The 12,811-nt window shown below is 49.0% G+C and overlaps 1 protein-coding gene across 1 annotated transcript in view; it reads right to left on the minus strand.

The window, feature by feature from the left end:
- KCNQ3 (potassium voltage-gated channel subfamily Q member 3) overlaps positions 1-12,811 on the minus strand; it is a 343,223-nt gene that overhangs the window by 33,335 nt on the left and 297,077 nt on the right. Inside the window, exons 5-8 of the mRNA XM_008255917.4 lie at positions 11,522-11,677; positions 10,274-10,384; positions 8,731-8,826; positions 7,188-7,282 (exon numbers count right to left, since the gene is read on the minus strand). Coding sequence (XP_008254139.3) covers positions 7,188-7,282; positions 8,731-8,826; positions 10,274-10,384; positions 11,522-11,677 — 458 coding nt within the window. The remainder of the gene's footprint in view (positions 1-7,187; positions 7,283-8,730; positions 8,827-10,273; positions 10,385-11,521; positions 11,678-12,811) is intronic.

The raw sequence follows: 12,811 nt of genomic DNA on the forward strand, positions 1-12,811 counted from the left end.
CAAGAATTCTTCTTTCCTTTGACTGAGACAGCCTCACTCACCTGCTGAGTTCCATCTGGAGGGGCCCACCCTTAAGTTCATAAGTTGGTTCTCATCCAACTGCCCAGGGTCAGGACTGAGTTAATCTTTTCACATGTGGAGTTGTACCCTATGATTACCACTTGAATCATCTTTTTTTCAGATTCATGTATTTATTTGAAAGGCAGAGATAGAAGGAGAGAGACCAGAGAGAAACAGCGAGAGCTTCAATCAACTGAATCACTTGTCAAATGGCTGTAACAGCTGGGGCTCAGGCCAGGTGAAGCCTGGAGCCAGGAGCTTCTTCCAGATCTCCTGTGTGAGTACAGGGGACCAAGTTCTTGGCCCATCTTCTGCCGCTTTCCCAGGTGCATTAGGAGGGAGCAGGATTGGAAGTAGAGCAGCTGAGACTTGAACCAGCAACCATTTGGGATGCTGGCACTGCAGATGGAGACTTAACCTTATATGCCATAGTGTCAGTCCCTGGATCATCATGTTGTAGAAGGACGTGTAGCTATGAGCTGGTGGAGGGCAGAGCCTGTGGTTTTCAACAGCTCTAAAATCTCATCACTTGCATCCTAGCATGTGAGGAGTGTGGACTAAATGATGAAAGAACATCTGACTTATCAGGGGACCCAAAGGTGAGGGGGGTAGGGAGAGAATAAGAGGAAGCACAGTAGAGCAGGCAAAGGGCATTTCCATTCCACTGTCCATGCAGCAGCCAGCTCCAGTGTGGCGGGCATGTCAGATGCCCCTCACCTGACCACACAAAGGTGTTGATGACTTTGACTCCTGAGATCTCTGTGGTCCCACTGTGGAGTCATTTTCCTCCTATACCCAGCCCCACCCACTGGGCATCCATTGGGTGCCCATGGATGATGGGCAGCTAGAACCCATGCAGTCTCCCACACCCTCTTCCAGTCCCTCTCCCCCACGTGTCCTTTGCTGCTAGACCCTGACCATCAAGGAGAGACTGCCTGGCACCACATCCCACACCAGCTGCCCTCTGACCTTGCTGTCTCCCAGCTGCACATTTCCCCTTCACTCTAATCCCACCTGCCTGGCTTCCACGCCCTATGCTCCACTGAGATTATTCCAGGCAAAGTGCTGGCAAACTCCAAGTGACAATGTCCAGTGGGCATGCTCCTCATTTGTCTTCATCAGCCTAGGGCAGCTAACCCCATCTAGTTCACTGTTAGAGCCCCATCCCAAACACAGCACCTAGCACATAAAACAGTGAACATCTGCTCAATGAAGGGACTAAATGGATAAAAGGCTTTAACCACAGTCTGGACAGAGTGTTCTAGCTCCATGCCCACCAACGGTGGTTTCCCAGGACTATAATTTGGGAGCTTAGGGTGTTCCATTCCCCCTCATCTCCTCTGTGCTGTCACATCAATGCTTCCTCTCAGCCCAGATCCAGCCAGCACAGACCACACCTGCTATGGGCCAAGTGCTAAGACAACCACTTTTGATTTGACCCTCACAACACCAATCTTCAGAAATGAGTATTAATGTCCAAATAATGCTTGTTCAGCTTACTTTATACCCAGTTTTCTCCCCAAATAAACTTTTCTTCCCAGAGATATGATGGAAAGAATGGGCACTGGGAGATTATCCTGGTTCCAATCTTTGCTCCTTCATTTACTAGTGAGCTAACATTAGCCAAGCCAAGTAATTTCGTGGACCCTCTGATTCTTCAGATGGAGTTGTCAGAGGCTGGCAGTGTGATGCTGCCACCTGCAATGCCGGCACCCCATATGGGTACCAGTTTGTGTTCTGGCTCCTCCACTTCCAATCCAGCTGCCTGCTAGTGGACTGGGAAAAGCAACATAAAGAAGGTCCAAATGTTAAGGTCCCTGCACCCACGTGGGAGACCTGGAAGAAGTTCCTGGATCCTGGCTTTGGCTTGGCCCAGCCCAGGCTGTTGTGGCCATCTGGAGAGTGAGCCAGTGAATGGAAGGATCTCTCTCCCCTCTCCCTCTATCTCTATTACTCTGATTTTCAAATAAATAAGTCTTCCAAAAATGGTGTTATGAAAAATGGAGTATTTGTATTTATCTTCTAAATGCTGAATGAGATAGCATTTATGAAAGATCCAATGTTATTTTGTCAGAGGAAATGGTTACTACACATAGTGCCCCACCCCCCAACTCTAAGCACTTGACCCTGGTCACAGAAGGAACAAATTCTGGTTACAAATGAACTCTTCTTGTTCAAGTAACTTCTACTTTTTTAAAAAGATTTTTTAAATCTATTTGAGAGGTAGAGTTACACTGAGAGGGAGAGATAGAGAGAAAGGTCTTCTGTCCACTGGCTCACTCCCCAATGGCTGCAACGGCTGGAGCTGGCCGATCAGAAGCCAGGAGCCTCCCCCCGGTCTCCCATGTGGGTGCAGGGGCCCGAGGACTTGGGCCATCCTCCACCGCCCTCCCAGGCCACAGCAGAGAGCTGGATTGGAAGAGGAGCAGCCAGGACTAGAACTGGTGCCCATATGGGATACCGGCACCGCAGGCAGAGGACCAACCCATTGTGCCACAGCACCAGCCCCAACTTCTACCTTCTAAGCCTGTCTCCTCATCTCCACTTCAATTCCAATTATCTAAGAATTCTAGAACTATGCTGTCCAATTTTGTAGTCACTAGTCACATACGAGTATATAAAATGTATGTGTTTTTATTTATGGGAGAAGGAATGGAAAAAGGGAGGGAGGAAAGGGGAGGGAAGGAAAAGGCAGAGAATCTTCTATCCACAGGTTCATTCCCCAAACGCCTGCGACAGCCATGGCTGGGTCAGGATGAAGCAAGGAGCCAGAAGTTCAATGTGGGTCCTGGAACCCAAGTACTTGAGTCATCACCTGCTGCCTCCCAGAGTGTGCATTAGCAGGAAAGTAGAGGGAAAGCAGAGGTGGGATTTGATCCCAGGTACTTCGAAATGAGATGCAGGTGCCCAAGTGTTGGCTTAACCCCCTGCACCACAAAGACAGTCCCCAAATATGGCTATTACTATTAAAAGCTAAATTTCTTGGTTTTACTAGGAACAATCAAATGCTCAGTAACCACATGTGGACAGTGGCTCCCACCCTGGACAGCTGCTACTGCAGAAGGGTGAAGTCCAGCGTAATTCTACCACCGGGCAAGGACAGGCTCTGTACTCTTCTGTTGAGGTAAAGCAAAGTCTGGTTTTTCACATTTTCCCTCACCCTGCCTGTGTAAGAATATTCTTTCACTACCATTCACAGCACCATCCTGTACCTTCTCAGACTCCTGCCACCGGCTTGTTCTAAGTCTCAGCAGTTCCCATTGGCCAGCAAATCAGCAGACTGAGTTTGGTCTTAGTCACGCCCAACACGAAATGTGACCTGAGTAAGTCTGAACTTCTGGAATCTCAGATTCTTTTCACGCAAAATCGAGTTTGGACTTGAAACTCTGGGGATCTTTACAATTCAGAAACAATGAGTTATAAGTAGTAATAAAAGAAAATGGATGCCATCATTCACCATAGGTTAGCCTCAAGCACGTGGATGCTTGCAAAGTAACCAAGGACTACACTGAGCTGGAGATTCTGGTGTGGCGCCACAGCTACAAACAGCTACACAACTTTTTCCTTCCTAATCTGTGGCAGGGATGCAGAACGTGCAGCCACTGTGGAAAGCAGTCAGGCAGTTCCTCAAAAGGTAAAGTGTAGAGTTCTCAATACAACTCCTAGGTAGACACCCATGATTTAAAACGTAAGTCCACAGAAAGTGCAGACAGCAGCATTACTCATGATAGCCAAAAGGTGGAAACAGCCCAGATGTCCATTAACTCATGAATGGAGAAACAACATATGGTCTATATAATGAGATATTCTATCATGAAAAGGAATAAAGTTCTAGTGCAAGCTACTACATGGGTGAAACCTGCACACCCTACACTAAGTGAAAGAAAGCACACATAAACAGCAATGATTATATGATTGTTAGTACATGAACTTTTTATAATGGGCACAAGAACAACAAAACATGGAATCCTGGTTGCAGGGGCTGGAGAAAGAACCAGGAGTAACTGTTCCCAGGTGCAGGTTTCCTTCTGGGGTGACATTTTTCTGGAATTAGATTGTGGTGGTTGATGACCAAATTTGTGAGTAGACTCAAAACCAGTGACTCATCAGCTTTTAAAGAGGCATTTTTTACGGTATATGGAATCCTCTTATTGGTTGTGAAATGTATCTCAATAAAGTTGTTATTTAAAAAATAGAAGAGAAAAAATTTAGAGGGCAAATGAGGATACACCTGGGTGCTGTCAGCTACTTTTTTTGCCATTACCGCATGGGTGGGTTGGAATTCAAGGACGTTTCTCTTCCCCCATGGGACTGCCTTTTTTTCAGAAAGGTTTCTAAAAGAATTTCTCTGCTGACTTTGATTTTCAAGGACAAAATATAAAGAAAGAAGGAAATGTTCCCTTTTAGTTTAGAAGCCATTCCCATATCACAGCAGCTGTCGGCAGCACAATGTACTTCTCCAAGTCTCTGACAGCTAGGACAATGCCTATTTATAATAAATCAACCCAAAAGAATGGGCTCACTGCCAAGACCCTGGGATGCACAGCAAACAAAAATCGTCTTGGTTCTGCATCCAACGTGGTTGCACATGTTCTTTTTTGAGTTCAAGGTCACTCTCTTAAGGGGAAGCCACCTGCTCATTCTTTTTTTTTTTTTAAACAGGCAGAGTGGACAGTGAGAGACAGAGAGAAAGGTCTTCCTTTACCGTTGGTTCACCCTCCAATGGCCACCGTGGCCGGTGCGCTGCAGCCGGCGCACCGCGCTGATCCAAAGCCAGGAGCCAGGTGCTTCTCCTGGTCTCCCATGTGGGTGCAGGGCCCAAGCACTTGGGCCATCCTCCACTGCACTCCCGGGCCACAGCAGAGAGCTGGACTGGAAGAGGGGCAACCGGGACAGAATCCGGCTCCCTGACCGGGACTAGAACCCAGTGTGCTGGCGCCGCAGGCAGAGGATTAGCCTATTGAGCCGCAGTGCCGGCTGCCACCTGCTCATTCTAAGAAGACTATGCTATCCAAAGCCATAAATGGCTGCAGCAATGATAGAAGTTAGAACCATCTAGGTCATCTTCTGAGCAGGTTAGCCCAGTGACAAGTGAGAAGACCTGGTGAGTAAATCTACATTTTGTCATTCATTCATTTATTGAAAACTTGGTTTCTTTCTTCTTTCTAACCCTTCTATCAGTTTCTTTAGCTTCCTCTCTTTGAAGTCCCCTCTCTGCTGGCTCATCATACTGATTTTTACCTTGCCCCAGCCCTCATCCTCTTACTTGACTCTGCAACCATTTGCTAGCTGATTTCCTTGCCTGGCATCTTGGGTCTGACTCACTCCACACTTGCTTTTGTCATCTTCCTGAAATGCAGACCCAATCACGTCATTCCCAGGCTTGTTTGGTTTCTCGTTGCCTTCAGGATCAAAGCTAGATTTCTTTGCAAGTCACCCTTGCTTGTCCCTGCTTTGGCTCAGTGCTTGGTGTATACAAGAAGCTCAAAGGCATTGATGAACTGGATGCCCTGGACACAAAGCACCAGCCACGAGAATTTCTCAAGGAGGGAAGGCAAGGTGGGGTCAAGGGGAAAACAGTCAGCAGGAGCCCATTTGTGACACCTTGAACCTCATGTTCAGGTTTTGGACTTTCTTGTCTTTGTCATGCTCGCCCATTGGGAGTTTTTGTGTAGACAAATGAGCCACTAAAACTCAAATTTCTTGTGTTTCCTTATAGCCTTACTACAAACCAATGTTGAGGGTGGAAGGGTGAACCGAGGCAGAGTTGAGAGGGGTCACAGGTCCAACAGAGACTATATGGGAGAGTGAGATGGGGACAGTAGTGGGCCACATTTATGATCCATTGAAATGCCAGACACATGCCAGAGACACGCCTCAGAGCAGGTCCCAGTCCTGGGTACAAGGCTAACTGTGTCTCTAACTTTTCCTTCCAAGTCATGGGTTGTTGGGAGTCCACCATTTTAGCTGCAAACTTAAAACCCTGAGCATAGGACCACAGTACCTAAAACCTGGAGGGTAAAAACCTGTCTTAGAATCCCCAAAACTGAAAAGATCAGAGGCATTGAGGACCTGATCCTGGGAGAAGCGTTCAAAGTTTCTGAGCCTCACCCGATCATCTGCAAAGGGAAGCTGGGAATGCCTCTCTCTCAGGCTCACTCCAAGAATGCAGGGTGGGCCAGGGGGTCAGAGTCACCTGGGGCTTCCCTTCAAGACCCTTTCCCACCACACTTCCATCCGGACTGCTGAAGCTGGACCATGAACCTGCATTGTCCACAAGGCCCCCTTGATTCTAACTCATCTTAACCTCTCTCCCAGGCTACCTGTGAGGAAATAGGAACTTGGAAACCTGAGAACACAAAACACCACCTCTGGGTCTTGGGGCCACGCCAGGCTGGGGGCACATCCAGGACAGGTAGCATGGTCCTTAGTGCTGGATCCCCACAGCCTCAGCCCATTTGTCCTGATCCTACATTGATGGGGCCCTCCCCTGTCAGTCATTCCACACTGTTCAGCTGGTAACCCCTGGCTGGTGACACTAGGAGCTACCTGGGGATCTTTAAAACATCACAATGCTGACTTTGTCAGCATTGTTATACAGTGGGTAAAACAGCCACGTAAGTATACTCCAGTATCCCATGTGAGCAATACTTCAAGTCCTGGCCGCCCCATTTGTGATTCAGTTCCCTGCTAATGCACCTGAGCAGGAAGTGGATGATGGCTCAAGTACCCGGGCCCCTGCCACACACATGGGAGACCTGGATGCCTGGATGTAGTTCTTGGCCAGGGCCTGGCCTACTCCTGGGCATTGCAGCCATTTGGGGACTGAATCAATGAATGGGAGATCTGTGTCTCTCCTTCTTTCCATGTTTCTCTCCTTTTCAAATAAAGAATTTTAAAACAGCCTGCTGTCTGGGCTCCAGGTGCGGGGGTTCTACTTGATCAGCCTGGAGTATGGCCTGGGTATGGAGATCTCTTCAGCTCACAGATTGATTCTAAGGTGCAGCCCCTGTAGGGTGCCACCACCAGGAAGAACATCCTCCAGGAACCCAGGAGGCCACAGACACAAATGCAGACCACAGAATGATGGTGACCCATGCCCTGAGCACTTTGGAGTTGTTACTTACCTGAAGAATGGGAAAGAGACGACAGATTCATAGAACCTCCACGTCGCCACCAGGTCTATCCTGTTTGGGTTGGTAGCATAATACCTCCATGCAGCCTGGGGACAAGAGCGGCAGGGGTGAGCCACTGTCACCTGGAACTTTCACAAAGAATCCCACGACACAGGCAATTTTAAAGCTCTTGACTCCTGAGAATTTGAGTCTGCGTCGAGCCAACAACATTCAAGATTCTTGGCTTTTTGTAGCTCCTTTTGAGAAGAAAAACCTTCCCTGGCCATCTCAGAACTATCACTGATATTATGGAGGGTGGCTTTGAAAGAGTTACAGTGGAGGGAGATGAGAAGGTACAGAAACCGTGAAAGAGACAAGGACCACTCTTTCCAGAATGTTCTCTGAGACTTATCAGATCCAATAGATAGGACAACAATTATGTGCCACTTCTGGGTAGGAGAGAGAGCCTAGAGGAAGATTTTCTGGAATTCCTCAAGTGCCCTAGTGATTTGTGGTTTGCAGGAGTAATGGGGCAGATGGTTGGAGATGGGAACCAACTCAAACTACAAGACGTAGGATGACTTCATACACTGTCCTTTGTCAGACACTTGCAGTACCACAGGGAGACTCGCTACAGCTGGACACAAATTCAGGGGTGGGCGGCCATGCCCTAAGCGTTCAGCTCACTGTAGCCAGGATAGAACTTCATGACTCACTGTTTTTGCAATTCCCAATTGCCATGAGGTCATGAAGTAGCAGCTCCCACTGAAGTCTAAGAAGGAATACTTCTGCCTTTCTTACTGTTTCTCACTACAATCTCCAGCCCCTCGTCCATAGCCAGGGAAGTGAGGGAGAGGTGGAGAGCTGGCAGTGGTTCATGACTGTCTACTGGGTAGGACAAACAGGTGAAATGGGTCATTATTTTTTTGTCACATGTAAGGCATGTCTTCCTGCCTTGGCTTAGGGCTGTCTATCCTAATGGGTGTGAGGGAGCCAGTTCTTCTTGTACCCAAATAGATAAGTCCCTGGAATTATAAAAGATTCTTCCATTTAGGTCAAGTTTTAGTCAAGTCTTAGATTGGAAGCAGAAGCAGAAGGAAGCCTAGTGCGGGCCCCAAGTCTGAGCCAAATTCTCTACTCCAGCATTATCAGGAAAACCAGCTGAGAGGTTGACCCTACTGTAGTCTTTCTTGCTTGGCTTGGAGGTGGGATGGGAGTGTGACAGGACTCAGCCCCAGTACATACCAAGATACGTTATAAAGCTCATGATGGCAGTGACCATAGCCATCCATCCACAAGTGGGCATGAGCAAGTAGGCTTGCTCCTGTTTGGGAATGTGCCGTGTGTGTACATACATGCATGTATACACACACACACACACACACACACACACAGGCTCCTGGTGCCTATTCCAGGTCATAAGCTTGAGGATGTCTTTTTTTCTCTGGGGATGTGTGTATGTGGGTGCATTCTACACACATACACACACACACACACACACACACACACACACACACTCTTAGACCCACCACAGTTCATTCCCAGGCACACGGACCTGGATGAGCTCGGCAGCTGGCTTCCTCCTTTTCTCAAAGTGCTTCTGACGATGCTGCTCCTGCACCTTGAGTGCCAGCCCTGATCCCAGGATACCCTGGAGAGAGAGGGTGTGACAATGGTCAGTCCCACTGCACTGTCCTGGTGCTGCTTCCCCACCACCAGAGTGGGCAGTGCGCTCGCAGCCCAGCTAGGATGACATTGCAGAGAGAGGGGGAGAAGGGAACAGCAAAGGAGTCTTGAAGTCGGAAAGGCCTGGGTTCCAATCCCAAGGTCATGTCCAGCTGCAAGACCCTAGGCAGACCTCTGATCCAGGCTCCACCTCACATCCTTCCACAGGGCAGTGAGGTCACAGGACCTGCCTCACAATTCTGATAACACAAAAGGGGGATGACACACAGGAACTGCCTAGTGATGGACAGCACCTAATAGATGCCTGGGAAATGCTAACTGCATTTTGAAGGTCTTTCAGCTACTTGAACTGTCACTTGAGACATTCACTGTAGCCAGAATCTTCCCCAACTTGGGATCCAATTCACTGTTCAGGTCTGCTTTGCATACAGTGGATAGAAACACAACCTTTTCAAAATGAAAAGAGAGCTTAATGATTGTATGGCATCCCTGCACCCCTCACTGGCTTCATCAGTGAGAAAACAGGAAGGGAGGTCATCTTCCTATGCTCCAAAGGCTCAGGAAAAAGAACACGGCAGGGCTGCCAGTGGTGAAAGAACATCACGGACAGACGGGAGATGCAGAGAGTGGCAGAGGGACTGCTGTTTAAGAATGTTTTGTTCAAGCTTCAGAATCCAAAGCCAGGCTTTAGAAGCAGATCCCTGGCTCCACAACCCAGAGCCTTGGGACTGTGGAAAATTCACAAACCTAATTAAGTCTCGGCTTTCTCATGTGGAAAATGAGCTAAATACAGCAGCCAACTAGTGTTGCCATGCAGTTTAAAGGAGATGATGTAAGTAAGATGTTTGGCATGATCAGGGGCACAGGTCAAGTTCAATAAGCGTCACCTACTTTTATGGTTACTACTGCACATCTGTAGTAGTGGGATTTGGGGAACTTGTTTCATTACACTTCCTACAATGGATTTTTCTTAGGCAAGTGCAATTTTTACATAAACTAGCCAATGTTATGGCAAAGGAAGGGCACTCACTCACATGAAGGACTTGACCTGCAGAAAGTGCTGGGGACCACAGGTGAAAGAGAGATACAATGGATCATTACTCAGCACTAAAGAGTGAGAAAAAAAATAGCCTATGAGCCCTGGAGGAGTTCACAGCCCCCTAGTGGGGGCAGAGAGAAATGCGCAACCCAGCATGAGGCCAGGAATGCTTCTACAGAGCTGCATCTAGAGGGAGCCATGAACTCAGCTACAGAAGGCAGCCTGGAAACCCGGTCTATGGACAGGAAGTCTTCAGGGGCATCACAGTAATGCATAAGAGGATGGCTGGTGAGCGGCTGGGTGTGGGAGTTAGGGGGTGAAAAGATGACACTGAGGCTGGCATGGGGGGGCGGGTCCTGCACGTCACACTTACCGCTGGGAGGGCAAAAAAGGAGACGCCAATTAAGGAAAAGGTGGCAGCAATCAGACGGCCTTCCCACGTCTTGGGAGTCTTGTCTCCGTAGCCAATGGTGGCCAGTGTGATCTGAAGAGAGAAGAGACTGTCACTCCAGGAAGAGGGGACTCAGCGACTCCTTAGCTGAGCTCCATCCAGAAGCTTCCGGAGCAGCGTGGGGGCTGCTCTTGCTCACCAGAGTCCCATGACAGACAAGGCACCAAATATCTGAGCAACTTGGGCAGCAGCCTTGAGACCACAACCTGTTAATAAGTTAAGCACTTCCTACCTACAGTCAATCAACATATATTCCAGTCACTGTAGACAGGTTGTGTGTGTGTGTGTGTGTGTGTGAGAATGAGTGATTTTGTGCACAGCCACTCTTGTGAGTCAATGCGTGTTTTCACATGTTTCTATTACCAGCACATGTATACTTACAATTGTGTATCTGCATGTGCGAGGCCGGCTGGCAACACAGTTAACCTCATGGCATTTGGAAACTAACTGTTCTTCAAATCTCAGGCCAAACATGCAGTATCTGAGAGACCTTGAATTACTTCCTTAACCTCTTCATGCCTCAGTTTCCCCACTTTCCCAAGGTGCTAATAGCAGGACTGAGTTTAAGGTATATAAATGGAAAGTGTTCATATTGATGCTCTTGATAATTCTGCATTAGGATGATGCGTGCTTGTTGGGGTTATACCTCTGTGTGGGCACTCAGGTCTGTGTTGTACCCAAGTGCACCTGCCACAGTGTGTGTGTGTACCCATGTGTACCTGCCACAGTATCTGTGCACACCCATGCAGATCTGCCATACTGTTGGCCTCTGCATGTCCTTAATAAGCTAAGATCCCTCAATGAGCATGCAGAAAACTGTTCTGAGCACTGACTTCCTTTGTAAAAATTTGTAATTTTAATTTTTTAACTTATTTGAGAGGTACAGGGAAAGAGAAGGAGAGAGAACTCCCATCCATCAGATCATTCACCAAATGTCCAGGAGTTAGAAACTTAGCCCAGGTGTGCTACATGAGCCAGGGCCAACCACTGAGCCAGCGGCAGGAAGCTGAAACTGGGAGAGGAGCAGGGACTCAGGCACAGGCTGGGAACATTCCTGCCCTGGCTTCCATCTCTGCCTGCAGAGTGCAGTTGCCTGAGTGTGTCCATGCCACACCCTCTGCCTCTGCCCTATCAGTACCCATAGGGTTGCCATTCGAGGGGGCGACTCACCAGCCCCCACCACAGGGCATCTGCATAGGTCTCAAACTCCTCCTTCATCTCCTCTCCCTGGGCATCCACTTCGGGCACATCTTTTTCCACCAGGTAGACAAGAAACGAGGAAAGAATGAGCGTCAGGAAGCCGATGTACCAGGCGGTGATGAGTTCCTGGAAGAGGAGGCGGGGAGGAGAGGAGGGGGCGCTGAGTCGTCACTGCGTGGCAGCTCAGGGCTGCCTGCTCTGTGACTGTGGGCCCGCGACTCCCCCTCTCTGGGCCTCACCTCTGGCCCTATCCAAGGGGTCTGTGATGGGGTTATTGTTCCTCTCGCTAACTAAGAGCCAGTGTGTGGCTAGGGGAGGAGGGGATGATTTCTGGCTCCAGGTGACTCCATGTTACAGCTCAGGAGACTTCCCAGGAAGGGGCGAGGGCAAGAGGAAGGGACCAGTACCTCTGAGATTTGCACAGCACTCAGGGACTCAAGGGCTGTGCAGAGCAAGGAAAAGCCCATGCTACCAGGAAATCAACGGCAGAGAGGGTAGAGCTGTGGACAGCGACCCATCCTGCCACCAACGTACGGTGTGATCCTGGAACATCACCCCTCTCAGCCTTAGTATCCTCAGCTGATGAATGAAGGGACCATATCACAGAGCTTCTGACAGCATCACATGTACCACTGCGGGATTCAGATAAACAGTGACTATGTTCCATAGTCACACAGCAATTTGGAACACAGGCAAAATAAGCCTAAGTGGCACACCAGGCCTGTGATTTTACAGGTATTATCATGTGATAGAACAGGACATATGACTAAGTAGACAAACTGTGGGGAGCAACTGGGAGCAACTCGGACTAGACTGTTACTGGAATTAAGACTTATTCTATACATCTGCTCTCCCACAATATGGCGCTGGGAGAGGAGGAAACAGCTTCTACACAGCTGCCTCCAGTTCAACCAACAAGCTGCAGGACCTGCTCCTGATTGGAGGAGAGCAGCGTACTCGGCGTGTGGGTAGCAGAGTTGGGATTGGTGGAAGAGGACTATAAAGGAGGAGAAAGACAACATGCACCAGGAACATCTATCTGAAGGAACACCTGTGCAGCCCCCTAGAGAGCCAGCCGGCGGTGTGCCGCTCCCCTGCAGAAGTGGGGAAAGTGGCAGGGGGCCCACCCCTCCACGGAGGTGGAGGGACGGTAGCCAACCCGGGAAGAACCAGCAGCAACCCGGGGAGGGCCGAGCAGATGAAAGAACAACGCAGGGTCCTGTGTCGTTCCTCCACGAAGACGGGGAGCAACAACAAACA

This window comes from Oryctolagus cuniculus, chromosome 6, assembly GCF_964237555.1.
Source record: "Oryctolagus cuniculus chromosome 6, mOryCun1.1, whole genome shotgun sequence".
Classification (NCBI taxonomy): domain Eukaryota; kingdom Metazoa; phylum Chordata; class Mammalia; order Lagomorpha; family Leporidae; genus Oryctolagus; species Oryctolagus cuniculus.